The sequence below is a fragment of the Simochromis diagramma genome, unplaced genomic scaffold, assembly GCF_900408965.1.
Source record: "Simochromis diagramma unplaced genomic scaffold, fSimDia1.1 OVJJ01000337.1, whole genome shotgun sequence".
Classification (NCBI taxonomy): Eukaryota; Metazoa; Chordata; class Actinopteri; order Cichliformes; family Cichlidae; genus Simochromis; species Simochromis diagramma.
Genome location: NW_024386982.1, coordinates 1,849,410 through 1,868,539, shown reverse-complemented (window position 1 = coordinate 1,868,539; position 19,130 = coordinate 1,849,410). Strand labels below are relative to the sequence as shown.

General features: G+C 39.9%; 1 protein-coding gene across 1 annotated transcript in view; it reads right to left on the bottom strand.

Moving 5' to 3' along the window:
* The window catches only part of astn1 (astrotactin 1), a 424,302-nt gene that overhangs the window by 280,279 nt on the left and 124,893 nt on the right, over nt 1–19,130 (bottom strand). The window contains exons 8-10 of the mRNA XM_040039526.1: nt 16,649–16,816; nt 6,723–6,807; nt 3,163–3,237 (exon numbers count right to left, since the gene is read on the bottom strand). Coding sequence (XP_039895460.1) covers nt 3,163–3,237; nt 6,723–6,807; nt 16,649–16,816 — 328 coding nt within the window. The remainder of the gene's footprint in view (nt 1–3,162; nt 3,238–6,722; nt 6,808–16,648; nt 16,817–19,130) is intronic.

Below are 19,130 nucleotides of genomic sequence, written 5' to 3'. Positions count from 1 at the left end.
CCCGAGAGGAAACGGTTGTTGAGTGGAAAACATGTTTGCAGTCCGCAGAGGAACTCCCTGCGGTTAATACTGTGCAAATAGGAAACACTGTTTGCGAATGCTGACTCTCACCATTTAGCTCCTCCAACATGCAAGAATTTTGTTTGTGTTGTTAGGTTTCCTTTGCTTTACTCTCTATAGCGCTTCAATTTCACTCAGCTAATTAGCTTTTGTGTTGAACAGTAATATCTGTTCAAAGAAACAAGAGGATGGCTTCGCAGGTCAGCAAGTGCTTGCTCAAAATTCAAGGTCTCTTCTAATGTGTGGAGCAAACAGGGACGTTTGAGGAAGTTCAAAGCTAAAAATGTTTAAATTAGGATGGATGGCTGTGTTGAAGGCGCCGGAGGACAACGAGATTTTAAACTAATGTTGTAAAAAAGGTGGGGAGCCTACTGCAGAAAGCATGCTGGCAGGCAAGGAAATGCATCAAAGCATCTCCGGGAGATATTACTGTGATTCCAGCTTCGAATGTGTGTCCCAGCATAGGGACAATGCTAACAATGATAAGAACGGTTCACGTCAACTGTGCAGTCACACAAACTTGTTCTTGCTGCTGTGCTGTCATGAAAGGAGTCAGAAACTTGTAATGAAGGCAGTGGCACATTCCTTCTTAGATCTGCTCTTTCTCAAGTCGGAGAACTTGGCAAGAAAAGCAGTTGAGAATATTGTTAGATACCTCGGTCTCAGACAAGTGGCCCGATACCCTGATGTGTTGTTGTGAATGTGAGAATGTTGATGATTTTCTCTCAGCTATATGTTCTCTTCAAGGCAAAAGCCTAAAGCAACGATCTCTGTCATAAGACACAAGGAAAAAGATTAAATATATATTGTAACGCTGTGTTTGTAACATTCATCTGTTCTTAAAAGCATAATAATTTATAACAGCAGCTGTAAATTAGCTACCTTTATCTGACAAAAGGCCAGCATTCACTTGCTTTTCAGGGCTCATTCAATCTGAACCGACATCTGTGAACTATATCTGATTCTTTAGTAACTTGGAAATATGTTTGGTGCTTAGCAAGTCATTTATCTTAGCTGTTTGTGCTCAAATTTGTTTGTCTTTCAGGTCTTTTGTGTTGTTTTTAGACTCTTTATTGCTCTTTGTTGCTCATCAGTGCAGAATTGCTGAAGAAATAGCAAGGTATTTACAAAAAGTCCCATAAGTATTTGGAAAATAACAATTTTTGTCATTTAGCACCACAGCAGATTGTTTGTTTTTGATTAAAACATGCTAGCTACCGCTCACCGCTTGTCTGCAGGCTTTATTAAATGGAAAACTTCCACAACAGTGTCCACACCATAACACTGCAACAGACAATGTTTCTCTAGGATTTTCAGCCCAAATGTCACCTGGCCTTCCTGTTCTTGAGTATAATAGCGAGAGTTGCAGTGAAAAGCTACCACATGCCACAAGTTCAACACGATGGGATCAAATCAACATGGCTGCAAAACCACTTTACAGTCAACTGTCTAATTACACTTGAGCCTGTATGAATGGAGACAATTTATAAAATAAAAATCTTTAACAGTTGATGCAATAACTTTGTTAACTAAAGCTCAAAGTCTGCACTTCAATCACATCTTGTTGGTTTGATTTAAGATCCACTCTGTAATGGTGGCGTAAAATTACAAAAAAACCCAAAACACTATGAACTTATGGACCTGAGAACCAATATGGGTCGCGTCCAAATTCATGGGCTGCATCCTCCTGAGGACCCGGCCTTCGCGGTCTACGTGGGCCGGGTCCTCAGAGGGTCGGGTAGGCCGGAAGTAAACGGCCGTGAAATTGGACGGTCTAGCCTTCAGATTAGCGTCGCCGCTGTCTCGGTGGAGTTTAATAAACTCGGCCGTCTGCTCCTTGCTATCTAAAACATAACAGGACACTGGCGTAAATTCTCGACTGTCTCATACTTCTGTTTAATCAGTTTTCTGTTTGACGTTTAGTCAGCTGTGTAAAAACCAAGGAGGAACCCACCCGGGGGATTAATAAAGTTTTATTTTATCTAATCTAATAACTTTAATCTCAGCCAAACCGATTTACTCACGAACAAACAAAACACTGAAAAAAGCCCAACAATAACATTTTTAGGTTGTCTAAGTGACTTATATATTACGTTTAACCCGAGCAGCGAAAGTCCGCGGTGATCTGAAAATGATGTGCCGGGAGTTGTGCCGTTCTCGGCCGCATCAGTAACCCTCGAGCTCCCGGCTAGCTATCGAGCTGGTGGGTAGCAGACGTCTCCGAAAACGTCGAAGCACTTTTGCAAATATGCGATATCTTGATAAACCGAGCAGATATTTGATGTTTACACAGCTACATTCTCACCTGAAAATATGTTAAAAGTTTATTTTGTGACCCAGAAAGATTAGTATGAGTAATTTTAAAACTTAGTAGCGGCCGCCATTGCCGGAAACTGGAGTTTGGCTGGGCCGCGCTATGAATTCTGGGATATGGTAGGCCACGAAGGACACACCTGACCCATCCTTCAAATTCGGGGAAAAGGAGGACGCATTTGTCAGCTGCATTCGGAGGAGTCTACGAATTTGGACAGCCTTCGGTGCGTCGCTGTGACGTAATCGGTCTACAAATGCGGCCTCAGGAGGATGCAGCCCATGAATTTGGACACGACCATGGAGTCAGCATGGACAGAAACTGTTCTGTCACACACTTGACTTGTTCAGTGTTTTCAATTTCAATTCAAATGAAACATCAGCCATTGTTCCGTTGTAACCTTTTTAAAGTGATTTTTTAGCAGCAGGGAAAATATATGCATTATGCATTAATTCAGACCTTGTCTGAAGTGGTCAACTAAATTAACTTTTCCAATCAATTTCATGAATGTGTAGCATTCAGATTGTTTTAAAAATCAATTCTCAGCAGCAGAGCAGACAGCTTATGTGATGTTTCTCCCATCTGAAAATCAAACCTCTGGCTCCCTTTCATAGTGCATTTAAAACCGACAGAGTTAGAAGGTATTCTGCAGCCGGAGCTCAAAATCCTCCCCTAATCATAAGGGAGAGACACAATCAAAGCTATTGTACCTGAATTCTAACAAGTTATTTGACTGCAGCACCACAGAAAATGCAGTCAGATAAAACAAAGTTTTGTGAAGTTCTCCTTACCTGAAAATGCGATCAGAGGGTTGTTCTCCCATCACAAGATCAAAACCGCGCTGGAAGATGGTGTAAGGCCAGGGACTGGCATGAAAAAAAGGAAAGAAAAAAGAATAGATCAGAGGAGCAGAAAAAAGGTGAGAGAGAATAAAACTGTGTGTTAAAATCAAAGCCTGCGAAGTGTTAAATTTTTCATTGTACCATCCTCCTAATCTAAACCCCCTAGACATCGAAACACTAGCCATGTTTCCATGTCTGACTTTGAGTTTTTCCCGCCTCGCAGAGCCCAACAAATCACAACCAGCATTGCAGTGTGCACTACGTGTAAACATAATGATTGAAAAATGTGTTTCTCCAGCAGCTGACATGCAATGTGACTTTGACTCGTATCTATTTACCAGGGGAAGGGATAAGAGAGGATGACTGGGCGAGACAGAATGGGAGAAAGGGTCAAAGTGAAAGGAGAGAGAGACGGAAGGTGATGGAGAGGGCGCACAAAGGAGCCAGTGAGAGTGGGGGCATCAAAGGGAGGAGACAGATGCCAAGAGGCAGAAGCGAGAGAGGGGCAATGATGGAGATTAATGGGGAGTGGCAGCTCCGGGACTAAACAGTCTGCAAAGTGAGAGCGTAAGGGGGAGAAGTGACAGGGGACCGATGTCATTCTGAGCAAACTCCACCACTACTGTAAGCAAAAAGAACATCGAGGAAAACTAGAGCTGCATCCACACCATAGGCCGTGGTCATTAAACATTTAAGTCACCCCAGGGTGCTCACTCAGTTACACAGGTGTGACAGGGACTGAGGGAGAGCGCCAGGGAAATGAGATAAAGAGGTGCAGAGTTACTTAGATGGGCAAGGGGGCAAATTTCTGACATTTCATAAAATGCAGACAAAGACGAAAACATTTCCGACTTGCACTGAGGCTGGCGTGTGATACAGAGAATACATGCCTGCCGGCGACGTGATAGATTAGGCATGTATGATTTGACTTGTTCAGGCCATCATCACATTCACCCTTCTCACTGATTGGTAGAACGATTTCAAGGTGCAGCAGAATCTAGTACCAGTCCACAAGAACTAAAGAAGTCACAGTGGGGTACCTCTTCATTGTTACCATTTGTTAACAAGTTGTTGCCCAGACATACTGCTCTGGAGCTAAACTTTAGTGGGTCCCCTCGTTCTCACAATATATCTCCCTGTGGTCAGTGCATTTATTTATTTTTTTCTAAGAAATGTCATGAGTAGGGATGGGTACCGGTATCCGGTGCCATGATGGCACCGGTTCTGACATAAACGGTAGTAACCAGACCGAAAAGCAGCGCACATTTCGGTGCTTTATTTCGGTGCTTTTTTTTCCTGAGCTGTGATACACTTTAGATTCTAGCCAATCATTTTACGTTTCCGAGGATAGTAGGCGGGTCCAGGTACGTAAGTTCTTTTAGAGCAGAGCTACAGATTAAAAATGCCCAAGGCGAAGCGGTCAAAAGTCTGGCTGTACTTCACAGCAAAAGATGCAAACTCAGCAGCCTGCAACAAGTGCTTTAAGCTGATACTGTGATACTGTCAAAGGAGGTAACACCTCGAATCTGATGAAACACCTGGCGACGCATAGCGGTTTTTTTAAAAGCCGAGAAATGCGCCGTATTTGATAGCTTGCTGCGAGACCTCACACCGTGCACATCTACTGCGGTTGTGGTGCCTGTTATCGGACCCGGAGCAACATCCCCCAAAAACCCGAAGAGGAGAGTCCTGGCCCCTAGCCCTGCCAGTGTAGCAGAAATGATGAGGATGATGATGCAGCAGCAGCCGTTCTTCTCTGCGTGAGTAGCTTAATGTTGTTCGTGTGTAATTTACGTTGAGTAGGCTAACCACGTTATTACATTAATGCATGTAAGGTGAACTAGCAAACATCATCATAGCTACATGCGGCTGTCTTCTTGTTTGATGGCAGATACTCCCTTCACCCTGGCCAAAAAGGCTAAAATGACCAAAGAAAAAGTGGAAAACAGTTAAACATGAGAGGTTTTTGGACAAAGTTTGTGTTTTTTCCATTGTTTAAGCACTGCTTCCAGCCAAGAGTGATACCATATATGCCCCATAGCTGCAGAAAAGGCTAACATTGTTATCTTTTTACAAAAAAACAGCTGAACATGAGAGGTTTTTGGACCAGTTTTGTGTTCTCCATTCTTTAAGCACCGGTTTGAGCACCGTTTAAGCACCGGCACCGTTTCAAAAGTACCGGTTTGGCACCGGTATCGGATAAAACCTAAACGATACCCATCCCTAGTCATGAGCACTCTAGTCAGTCAATATGTTTTGGTATAAAAACACACACAGAACAAACCAAGAAAACTCCATGAGACAGTTTAAACCAGTAACACCTCACACGCACACTTACACACACAGTGGTCACCCAGTGGCCAGCACTGTGGCACAAGTGTTCGCCAAAGGTCAAGGACTTTTTAAAGAAGCAGATGTGAACTCAATTAAGTGTTAATATAACTTCCTGCAGAAGAACCTGAAACAGCATTTTTAAAGCCAAAAAATATCGAGTCATCACTTGGAATCATTACAGAACTGGTGACTTTGAGGTCAAAAGATGCAGAGATCATAAACCACATTAAAGCCACTGAAAATTAACAAATTTACCTATGGCCGAAAATGATTTAAAGATAGTACTAAAAGTCACGCAGCTGTCATTGCAGCCACATTACTGGATATATTATGGGTTCGGAGGTACATACCAATAATTAATACTAACAGTTAAAATACTCTTCACAGCAGGTACTTCACCTCCTGTGGCTGCATTGAGTCTGCAAGAAATTACACCTAAAAACTAAACTGAACACAGAACAGACATGAATTTGCTTGGCTTTAGAAAACCATGTTGTACTTCAGTACAATTTATTACTGCAGTTGTGATTTTTGGTTGAGGTGCTAAAATCGTGCTGTTCACTTCCACAGGTGGAAGCTGCTGGAGAGACCCGCGATTGATGTATTCCCAAGCCTGTAAGTGACCACTGAGAGCAGCCGACAGCAGGCAGTAAGTCCTATGGTATCTGTGTTCGCTGGGGGGTAATCGTTGGCTCTCTGTCTGCAATATTGTAAGATTTTGACCCTGCTAGGGAAAGTGCCTATGAACAGCAGACTTTAGGATTTGTTGATACATAAACTCAGAGAATAGAGCTGTAGAAATGTAAATCTGAACATTCTGCATAATAACACATCTAATCTGTTTTACGCAGTGACGTGACCTCGGGACAAGCGGAGGACTGTAAAACTAGGAATTGTATCAGGCAGACGATGACATCGATTATAAACAAATACCCAAGCAACAAAGAAAAATGATCTCTTTACAGTACATGCCGATGTGCACAGCTAATTACCTGCATTAGAAATTTTTATGTGTTCAAAAGTATCAGCTGTACTTGTCAACATTACTGTTCCTTTTGATTCTTGCAGGCAAATTAATACCACTTGGTTTGATGCGTAGGGTGATTCCTTTGTTGTTGACTTTGGGATGGTAATGAGCAATCACAAACCATTATGAGGTGATTATCATAACTTACCCCTGATTGGGCCCCCACTCACTGCGGATGCAGAGGTGCTTGTGGACCGGGTCCTTCATGTAGCCGTCTAAGCAAAGGCACTCTCCTGCAAGCAGAAAGCCAGTGATTCAATCATGTCTTCATTATAGTCAAGCCTTGTTTAATTCATTAGAAATTTCCCTCTGCCCCTCTCCTTCCATTTCACTGCAGGAGAGCTATTCTAAAGATGAATCCTCTGCAGAGAAGCACTCTTAATCATCTCTTATTTTTAATGATGTATTCATAGGTGGTCTTTTTTTTTGTTGCTATTTTTGTTTAAATCTCACAAAGAACAGAAAAATAAATTCCTCAGAGCGTTGCAGCAGCAGAATATTCAATCAGTTGTTTCAGTACAGTACAGCCAGTCTCCAAATGGCTACTAAAAAAAGCGATGGCGCTCACTGCTGTGCGTCATGTCAGTGGATGTGTTTCTGACACACTGATAAGGACACAGCGTGTAAAACACCGGCTCGCTCCGACACCGTCAGCTCATTAAAACCTTGCGACATGACTCATTTCGGATTGATTTTTGACTCCTTCTTGATGTGCATGATGCCTCCTGACCCTAAAGTTCTTTTCAAAACCAAGTTTTAAAAATGTCGCTTTTCTTTGTTTTTCTTCTGGAAATTCTTATTTTGCAACAAGACAAACTGAAGAGGCCAACCAGTAACCTAAAGCTACTACTTTTAGACATAAGCCGAGGAGATGGCAAATTATTTCATCAAAAACATAAAGGATATAGTATTTGTTTGTTTGTATTAGTTTGATTTCTAATAAATGGTTACCATACTTAAAATTCAATCAGAATTTAATTGTTAGGTTTCAGTCAAATACATTTCTAAATGGATCAGCCAGACTGTGACAGAATACTTTTTAAATCAAGAACTTACTTTTATTTGTCAGTTTGCAAGACTGACACTTAGCTAACACTTGCCTTAGAAGAAATACACTAAGACTATTTTACTGGTAAGACAATGTAATTTTCCAGCTGCCAACAAAATGAAAGCAACCTGTGATGAACACTGTGGTTCAGTTCCATTTTAGTCTCAGATGTCATCAAATTCCAAGGAAAGAAATATGATGCCGTGAATGCAACCATAAGTGTTGAAGCTCTCAATAAGCAATTGCTCCCTTATCATGTTTCCAATTTCTGCTCATGTTTTATGAGTAAATAAGAGAAACAGACGGCACAGTTACCCAGCGACTTCTGACTGGACATCGAAGCCTCAACCCACAGAGACTGCTAACAACATCGTATTGCCAGATAGCACAAAAGTACCGTGTCCATACCCAGACAGGTTTGAGTTGTTTTGAGGACCAAAGAATATTAGTCTGTTTCTTTTATTCTCGTGGCTTATCAGTGTGGTTACACAGTGGAAAAGGACACCCTAGAAGTAAATACTGAAGTTAACTTTGAGTCATTACTCCAGATGTCTAGACTTAATAGACTCTGTTTATATTAGTGTTTTTCACACTTATCAGACTGGTCCCAATGACTGAATAACATCCCCTACCCAAATGAGAAGTGATTAGATCAGTGATTAGTCTAATGAATTGTCACTTGGCACTGCCATTATTTACTAAAGCAGAGAGTGTCTTGGGTTGTAATTTGCCCAAATCCACTTAGTCCTCAGGCCTAAGGCAACAATTTGGGGCAACTTCTAATAGCATCAAATGCAGCATTGCCCATCTGTGCTGTTTAAAAGTTGAATGTCTAAAGCCATCTGAAACAGTTTCTATAGCATCAGACTGTTTGATTTGCAGACAAAGTCACTAGGCAATATTTTAGAGGGTGTAAAACCGACTACTCGATACAAAAAATACCAGTGTCTTACATGAATATGAAGGTCCAATACCTCAGCAGTGGGACTCGTACAATGCTCATGCTCTGTGTTGCCATTGTCCTGATAAGTGAGGCCTGTGTGCTTTTTGTGCTGCTATCAGCTCCTGGGAGAAATGTCGGCCTCGACTTTATCCAGTATGATTGATGGGGCCTCACCTTTGGTTTAGATGGTTACTCAGGGGTAACATGTACAACATGCTCTCCTCATGCTCAATAGGAGGCAAGTGAAGAGCACAGGCCCTGGGCGTATACACCACTGTTAATGGAAAAGGTCAACTGTCAATACCTGCCAGGCTAAAGGAAATCGTTTACTGACTTTTCATGCTAGCTGAATAAAAAAGAAATGAGTCAGGCGTCTTCATGATTTCAAGTCTGTCTATATTTTATAGCATATAGATGGGGGTTATTTTCTAATACTGATTCTGTACTCAAGAGAGCCTCTGTGTGCTCTAGAGTTTAAAAACAACTCTTAGACCGGGTTCAGTAATGCCCGAGATCCCAGAAAAGAACACAAAAACAAGGAGAAGAAAGAGATATACTCTGTGCCCTTTTCAAATAATAATCCTGCTCAAAGGCTGCACGCTACATCCTCTCACAGAGTTCCTAAATATTGAACTCCCAACTTGTTATTGGCCCGTTAAGTGCTGCACATGGGGCTGCAATTTAAACTTTACATTACATGATTAAAACACTGACACTGGTCATGATTAATCTGCTGTGTTCATCGAATTTCACTCAAGGAGACGTACATTTAAAATGACTGCTTTATCACAGCAGTAGAATACCATTAGAGTTTGGTGTATTTGAGCTCATTACTCCCCATTAACTTATTACTTGTGCAATTGGAGTGTAATAAAATAACAGTTGTGTGGAGGGGTTCGAAAGAGCAGTGCAAGATATCAGCATGTTAGGATAAAAGATGTGAAGATAGACCAGAAAGACCTCATCATCTTCTAGTCGCTTAGCTAAATTACGGAAGTTCATGCTCTCCTCCTCAAGCTTTGAGTAATTACTCTTTTAAGAAGAATCACCTGGATGTGCTCTTCACTAACATCCGCTTTTCCAAGACTTTCCTCGTCGGCACTCTTAACATGTACATCCTGTAGCTCTGAATATAATTGCTTCTTTGTTGCTCTGTTAAATGTGCAATGAAAGAATTGAAATGTTTGACACCGGAAAGCCAGTTTTACATGTTCACTGATAATCTAAACTGCATCCAAAAAATAATGACAATAATGCTGGAGCGGCAATGAGCTTTGTTGCACAGCTCCTGAACATTGCTAAATGGCTCATCTTACTTTAATTGCCATTTCTTTGCACTCTCAGGTCACGGCACTCTGCTCAAACTTGTTTTACACTTGCAAGGTGTTACTTTCCATAATTGCTCAACATACAGCCAGAGCCACAATCTAGGCTTCACGCTTTATTTTCACTGAATTTCACTCTGCGATTTGTCACCTTTAAAAACACATACTGAACCTATACAGTACAAATCACCCTCAAATAGCCTGGAACTTGATCTGTCCTGTGGATAGCAAAGACTGCACTGGAGTAGACATGTATTCACTTATGTTCTACAGTGTCTTTTAACTTGACAAGACCAAACCCTATTAACTTCTTGTTTGTGATCCCGATTGACTAAAACAGTCAGTTTCTTTTTGCCAACATAAAAAGTATTTGACTGACAGAAGACAGAAAAATGAAAAAATCCACAGAACTCTGTGAAAATCTAAAAAGGAAAACTATATAAGTTTGAACGGTCTGTTGGAGCCATTTCTAAACAACTGCACATTCCAGGATCATCAGTTCAAGTTATTTGGGTGTGTCACATCTTTGCCAAGGTCTGGAGTAGGGCTGGGCGATATGGCCTAAAATTCATATCGCGATATAATTTGAAGCACGTGCAGTAACGATATATATCACGATATATTCTTTTCTTCTGTATAACGTATTTTCCACACTGTAAAGCACACTTAAAATCCTTTAATTTTCTCAAAAATCGAGAGTGTGCCTTATGTATGAATTCTGGTTGTGCTTACTGACCTCGAACCGATTTTGGCGTGCAGTCTGTTTAAAAATATTTTAGTACAACTTTGGTAAGCCGCACTGCTTGATGGATTGTCAGAGCATTACGGCTGCCGTAGTGAGGAGCTTCACGGAGTAATCTGGGTCCAAAACTCCGTCCGTTTCAGGTCCCAAAGTCAAACGAACACTGAGAGTTAAAAACGGTCTAAATTCTTTCATCTTTAATTAAATCATCAGCGTTGCTGCTTTATCGGGTGTAACAATTAAGTTTTAGAAGTTAACAGGAAGTTAGCTCGCTAGTTTACACCTAAACATTTCATACCATGTTCTGACAGAGATTTTTGAAACTAATTCAAACGTACAGCTCTGCTACCACTTCCAACATAAATGAAGACAGAAAACTAAACAGCAGTGGCGTTTGCAGGGTTACTGAAGTTGGATTACCTGGTATATAATGTTGTGCTACGTGATTGCTAGCGACACAGCTATGTTAGCATAACATTAGCACAGTGAAGCTGGAGGATGAACGCCAACTTTTCTTCCACTCGATAAAAGTTAACGTGAGGGATTCTGGTGGTCAGGGACAAATGCAATCGCATAGCAGGATGCTATACGCGGGCCAAACTTCAGTCAGGAGAACTGAGTTTATTCATCCACAATACGAGGTTAGTTATTAATATACTGCAACAACATGGGAACAGAACAGCTGCGAGAGAATTCAACATTAATGAATCAATGTTACGGAAGTGGAGGAAGCGCAGTTTTTGGCTTTCCCCATATTTCAAAAGTGCTTCATCTCTTTGCCATGACTGTCGCCCGCCATAATTTGCAGATGATAATGGTTTTAGCCGCTGCGATGCTTTCGACCAAAACAGGCGCATGTTGATGACATCATCAACATGCGCTATCACAATAGAGCAATATAGTCAAAATCTCTATCGTTGGCCAAATTGATATAGTTTCTATCGTATATCGTTTATATCGCCCACCCCTAGTCTGGAGATAGACAAAAATTGTCATACCCAGATGAGAGGAAATTGGTTAGGATGTTCAGGAATTACCCCGGAACCCACAAGGCTGAAGTCTGCCATCAACTGGAAACTGCTGGAACACAGCATAGAGAGGGTGCCAACCAAGAAAAGAAGACCTTCGAGCTTGACTGAAATTAGCAAAGACAAACCAAATTCCTCCTGGATAAAAGTTTTATGGTCAGATGAGACAAAGTTGTCAAGCATGGTGGTAGTAGCATCATGCTCTGGGGTTGTTTTGCTGCTACTGGTACTTAAACATTACATAAAGTGCAGTACTGGAGAAGGAGGACTACCTCCAGACTCTTCAACTTCATCGCAAATCAACAGCTAGACAGCTGGAACTTGGACACATTTGGGTATTGCAACAAACATAAATCATTAGAATGGATGAAGCAAGCTACCATTATGGAACGGCTTCACAAAGCCCCAACCTTTCCACACTGGGATAAGAACATTTTAAAACATGCCCAAACTACAATGGCATTCATGCCTATGACTACAGCTCTAATAAATTTGACTGTGTCAATGGTTAAATGATAAATAAGTGAATTTTAAGTGGTTTAACAAACAAAACATTCCTGTGAAAATGGTCAGGTACAAAGAATTACCTGAAAATGAGTGGAAAATCAGTACTATTATATGTGGTGAAAACACCACTTTTAAAGCATCCCCACCTCTTTTAATGTCTCACAGGAGCAGCACAGAAATTGTCACAGCCCATCTCAGTTTTCATCACTATATTCTCTCAGCAGAAAAGAGGATTGGATTTAAGCTATCTATAGCACCTTTGCAATCTCCTGGCAGCCTATACACACTTTCACTCATTGTCATGTGTGCTATCCCACTGATAAGCCTGTATCTAACCTTACATATACACAATGGCTCCTTTACAAATTAATCACATAAAAAATATAATAAAATTGTTGAAGCCTGCGGCTGGTCCATATATCATTTTAAGAGTGGGGAGAGTGGAGGTTTGGGTGTGTGGGTGAACCTCAGAAATTATTCCAAGAAGAGCAGGCATGAGACACACTGGCCCAGCTTTTTGATTCATTTAAAGGTCTCAGAACTTACTCTGTATTGCCCAGGGGAGAGTTAGGCTGCTGAATAATGGATGCAAAACAAGGAAGACACTTTAAATGTGAGACTTCTTGTACTAATAATCAGAGTGATGCAGTGGCAGAGACTGTCTAAGAAAGCAAAAATTACACTGTTCTGTCCGCATTCTCCCTCGAGCCATTACAGATATAAGCATGTTTGAAAAAACATTTCTACATATGACAGGATGCATTTAATTGATTGTTGTATATCTGAAAGCTGACACTGTTTTCATAAAGAAATTTAGTTGTTTCTTGGAAGCTTATGCATTGTAAAACTTTATCTTGAAACTTGAAGCCAGGGCTATTTCTGTATGTGGGAAATTGCCCAGGGAAAAAGTTTACTGTCAACACCTCCATTGGAACAGGGACCACTTTATATTTAGCACTTTGATTTTAAAATACTCCCTGACAAAAAGGTTAGAACAGAAATTGAAGAAGTCATTTATAATAGGCAATGATTAAAATGATCTGATCTGAGAGAAATTAAAAACACCATCGTGTCTCCTATTAATAACATATGCTTGCAAGTATTGAGCAAATTTGAGGAATGAGATATAACTACATACATCAAATGCTTCTAATTTATTAATTTATCAGAATGTACTGCATAAATCTGTTTAACACACTACATTTAGTCCCATATTGTAAGATCAAAATATATACATATATACACATATATACATATATATACACATGTATATATGTGTATATATATATATACAGGCAGTGAGAACTGATAAAGATCTCGCTAAACAGCAAAATGTTTTGCTGTTATTTTTTATCAGCAAAATATTCTCATTTGAATTTATAGGCAGAGCTTTCGGCTATCGGGCTCCACTCCTGTGTAGCCAGCTCTCACTTTGAGTTCATGAAACAGACACCATCTCTCCTTTTAAGATCAGGTTTAAAAGTTTCCTTTCAGCTTAAGATTGTAGTGAGGGCTCCTTCAGGTGACCCTGAACCAAGCCTTAGTTATGCTGCTACAACCTCAGGCTGTTGGGGAAGCATCTATACGCCACTATTCCATCACATTAACTTGTGTCCACTTTCTCCTGTAGCTGTTTGTTATATCTCTATGCTCTTATTCCCATTAAGCCCAAAACCATGAGATGACTGCTGTTGTGAACTGGGACTGGGAGGGAGGAAATGTTTGAAATCAGTCAGCTTAGTATGAATTAACCAGGATGTTTATTTTTAGGTTTCTAATAAGATCATAATTGTATTCATATTTCAATTCAATTCAATATTATTTATACAGCGCCAAATCACAACAACAGTCACCTCAAGGCGCTTTATATTGTAAGACAGACAACAATACACACAGAGAAAAACCCAACAATCACATGACCCCCTATGAGCAGCACTTTGGCGACAGTGGGAAGGAAAAACTCCTTTTTAACAGGAAGAAACCTCCAGGCAGAACCAGGCTCAGGGAGGGGCGGGGCCATCTGCCGCAATCCGTTGGGGTGAGAAACATATTTCAGAAACACGTTTAAGATTTCACAGTGAGCTCACTTATTTAACCAAAAGTAAAAAAAAAAAAAACAGTCCACTGTTGTGTTTGCATTGTTTACTTTTTGAGTTTTGTGTGTTTCATTTATACACGTTCCCGTCAATCAGAACTTATTATCATGTTGCTTTTGCACTTATGATGTTGTTTCAAGAAAACAATCAGGTTCACTTTTATCACACTGCACTGTGCATTGCACTGTTCGGGGCGGCACCGCCAGCTCAGCAACTTGTGTAGACACAAGCAAGCAGGCAAAACAGGAGGATATAAAGATCTTCACCAATTTTCTAAAATAAGTAGAATAAAAAAAAAAACCCCAAAACAAAACACTGCGGATGAAGAATAATAATAAAAAAACCAAAAACAAATCAGACTACATCAGAAGTATTTCCAGGGGGCACTATGGCGGACGAGGACGGAGCACGCTGGTTTAGAATTGTGACTCATGATGTTGCTAAAGTTGGCTATTTATTAGTAGTTTTTTCTTTGTTTACAACAACTTTATGAGTCATAAACTGGTAATAAGAAGAATGTCCTCACCATGTCCATTACATCATTTTTGTGTCATCAGGATGTTTTTCTTTGTTGTAATACTGTTGTCAAAATAGTGAAGCTGTTTCATATAATAAGGTTAGTGTTAAACAAGGTTGTTGTTATTAGTATTTTTTAAAATGAGCTTTAGTTTATCTGAAGTAGACGTACATATCATGAACACTAACTTGTTACACAGTGTACACAGAGGATTTATTAGCCTTCCCCTCAGCAATAATCATTAGCACTTTGTGCAAGAAGAGAAATTTAAGAAATACATTAGATGTGGGCTGTTTATCTATTTTAGATTAAATAAGTAAATAAGATTATTGTTATATTAGACTTAAGTTAAAATGAACAATAACGGACGACTAATGAACAAGGTCTGCATATGTGATTTTAGAGGGTAACCATCTAAAACCTTTCTCTGTTGAAGGCAGCTATGGTGAGGTGGGCATTAGCTAAGACTGAGAGTGAAAGTTACAGATGCGACTTTTGCCTTTCTCTGTTTCTGGAGGCTCATTTTTTCTTGTTTTGCTGTAAAACATGCTTTTAGTTGTGAAATAAAACAAATTGATGGCTGGTTACAAATTTCACTCTGTTCAGAGGGAACACCAAATATACCAGACGATTAAGGCTGCGTCCACACTAGCCTGGATAGATTTACGTCTGAAAACGCTCCGCGTCCACACTACTCGTTTTCACAGAGTTGTGCGTCCACATTGAAACGGCTGAAAACGCTTACGTTCCAGTACTGCGCATGTGTGAAACACAAGAAGATTCGGCTTGCCTCATTTATGTCTGCCGCTTACTTACTTTCCCGGCAAAATGTTGAGGAAAAGCACCGAGTTTTTTAAATGGGACTAACAATGAGGTGGAGTTGATGCTGCGAGTAACACAAAAGTACAAAGTCGCAAAAGCGAGTGAGAATAAAAGAATTTGAAGAAAAGCTCTCTGGAGCATCTACAGACTGATATTAATCTTTAATAGGACTGCCCTCCACTATCTTGGTTTAATTGGTCACATGACTGCATCATATGACTAAAATGTGTCATAATTTTGAAAAGGTCTCAGTTTTCACTGTCGGTGCTTCCGCGTCTTTAAATGTATTCATTTTCGAGAGCGTTTTGCAAACGCTGCGTTTTCTTTGAGTGTGGACGGGAGGCCAAAACGGAGAGAAACCAAGTGTACAAAGCCTAATGGATACAGCTACGACAAGCAGCTTCACATTGTGGCAAATTACTCCGTAACTAAACTAAATCAGACTTCAAAAGCCTTCAAATACAGTTTTTTTCTTACAAAAAGCCTAAATTTACTGTAACTCAAAGAAAAAAACAACAAAAAGAAGACTAGACTTAAACAAAATGTTGTTGTAGGCATATTCTGAAAGATGATAACTAATGTAAAAATAAAAATAAACTATATTTTGTTGTTTTTTAGAATGTAATTGTAAAATACAATGATTTTCATATCATTTCAACCTTCTAATTAATCTGAGCTTTTATAGTAAAGCCTGACATATCTCAAGAGCAGCAGCATTTTATGTAACAGGTCATAATTATAACTGTATTAATATCAGCTCTCTTCAGGACTTCACCCGTCCAATGGAAGTCATGAAGAGAGCTGATCAATAAGTTCACTGCTAGTTAATATTTCCACTCAAAGCTGTGAGAAATACAATTTTCTACGTAGCACTTTTAATTCTTATTCCTACTTTTATTTTTTTCATGTCTATTTAAGTGCTATTTATGACACTATGTTTGCACTGAAGCACCGCAGCAATTTCCTAATGTTGTAAACCTGCTCAACATTTGGCAATAAACCCCTTTCTGATTCTGAGAAGAGCTGGTAGTTCGGCCTCGGCTCACCTGTCTCAGGGTCACACTGATGCTCGCAGGGATCCAGGAGGCGTCGTCCACACAGCTCGTTCACCCACGGCCCGCTGGCATTCTGCTGATAGTACAACAAAATCTGGGCCGGGTTGAGCCAGTCTGAAGCATCCAACTGGCTCCCCTGGAGCAAAATGAACCTTGACCCTGGGTAGGACAGAGGAAATGGAAGACACGGAAGAGAAGGGAACAGGAAAGAAATGTGAAATGGATAAGATGGTTGAAGAGAAGGACAAAGGTAATTGACGGGTAACGAAAAGATGACAGGAATGGAGACGGGGGGAGGGTGAAAAAGCAGGGATGAATGAGAAGGAACGAAAAACAGAACAGGACACATAAAACAGCCTGACTTTGAACAAAATCTTCAAAGCAAATTATCATATTTATCATGTTTTTTTACCACTTATTTCTTTATATTTTCTATCATTTCTAAAACCATTTAACAACAACAGCAAAAAGACAAGGTTACAGCACATATTGGACCTTACAAGTGAAATATCTTCAGCTAAATATAATGACAGCAAGCACCACCTTTTAGTGAGGCAGTTTCTACGAGAGAAAAACAAATTAGGAAACCTTCAAAATTAATTTTTTGAAAAGAAAATGTGATTAAAAAAAACCAGATTTAAAATGAAGTGGATCTGGAAAGAACATGAAAGCTTTATAAGACATTACTTGTTATTTTTAGTATAAGAGCCATAGTGCAAACATGAAAGCTGCAAAATTGAAAAGCAAAACTTGTGAACACTCCAAAAGATTTAAACAGAGGAATATCCATAATCACACAAATAACATGTGTAAGGCATGATCAGCTGGATTTCCAAATGTACCTTGACGAGGTTGATGGTCTTGGCTGATTGAACCACATAACTATAACTGGGTGGGCAGTGAAAAACATTTGATTCTTGCTGTTTTTGTTGTTTTTTTCTATTATTACTGTGGAGAAAATAGAAGCAGTGAGGGCAGAACTGGCATCTTGACCAAAACAACACATTCTGAAATGTTTAATTGTAAGAAAGATCTTTGCTATTTCAAATCGCATAAAGGTGACTGTTGCTGTGATTTCATGCCATAAAAAATTAATAGTTATTCATGACTCTATATTTGCTTACAAACTGAGTAAATGCTGATACAATACAGCATTTACAGTGCATTATATTATGTCAGTGAAAGCCAAATTGAAACAAAAAACTCTACATTTTCTCCCAGAAAACAGTTTTTTGAACCAAGGTCTCAGGGTTTTTGTAAATCGATTGTTATAGCCGTCAAATTCATAACATTTAACATAATTCCGTGCTGTGCATCTCATCTCTTTCACTTACATTGTTCAGTGTTTGGCCCTTCTTTTATTTTAACAAAGTATGGCTGTCTGTGAAACAAATGTTCCCCGACCCTGAGAAGTCCTCCGCAGTGCTCCTCTTTCTTATTAGTGGTTGTTATGACACAAATAAAGCATCAGCTCAACGCTTTCTCTGTAATAATAAATGCATAATAATGATTATTGGCACGACTATGGGCCGACACGTAATTCTGAAAAGGTTAAAGATGAGAGAGTACAGCTGTAAATGAGTTACAGTCGCGTTGTTTGTTTTCTATGTAAATTTCAAAGTTTGTGCATCTGATCAGTGGAGGTAAAACTGTTGAGCACTGGGCTAACATTCTGTTGCCATAATGCAGGATAATGAGGCGAGGACTGCCGTTGTTACTGCTGCTGTTTAATTTCAAACCTTTCTACTTATGCTTTAATTACCTCGTGGTTGAAAGCTGCAGCACACAACTTTCCTCTTAAAAGGTATAATCAATTAGTTCCATTGAATACACTTAAAGACTGAGGTCTCCGGGGGTTTACAGCTCAAATGCTGTAAACTAAAGGGAGCTCGTATGCAAAATGTTTTCTACTGAGTTTGTGACTGCCTGGGAAAACAAAAGCACTCTTCCATGTTCCAGGACACCTGACACAGGAGGTGTCTCTGGAACACTTGGTTCTGAGAGTTATCCGCTGTGTGATCTCCGTAAATTAGCAACAACGCTCACTGACCAAAGCACTGTCCATTTGCAAACACGGGATGCACTGGGCATTTGCTAACCCAAGCATATTTAATGACTTGTTGGCAGGCTCTGTGTGCCCTAGTTAGCGCCGTCCTCTTTGATGATTCCCTTAGAACTAGAGCACACACTGCAAATGGCTGGACTCATCCTGTTAGCTTAATTGTGGAGAGTCATAAAACTGCCTGGAAAAACTCTGAAGACACCAGCAGTGTTTCTGTTTTTATGACACTTTTTATGTTCTATTTGAGTTTTCTGGCAACTATGTATGCACTTTTGAAAGATGAAATGGATTTCTGTGTAAAACATAAATGCTTTATATATGGTCTAATATACAATGAAGAATTCATTTATCAAAATAAGAAACTGTAGCCATCTTAATTGAGACATTCATCACATCGTGATGTTTGACTCT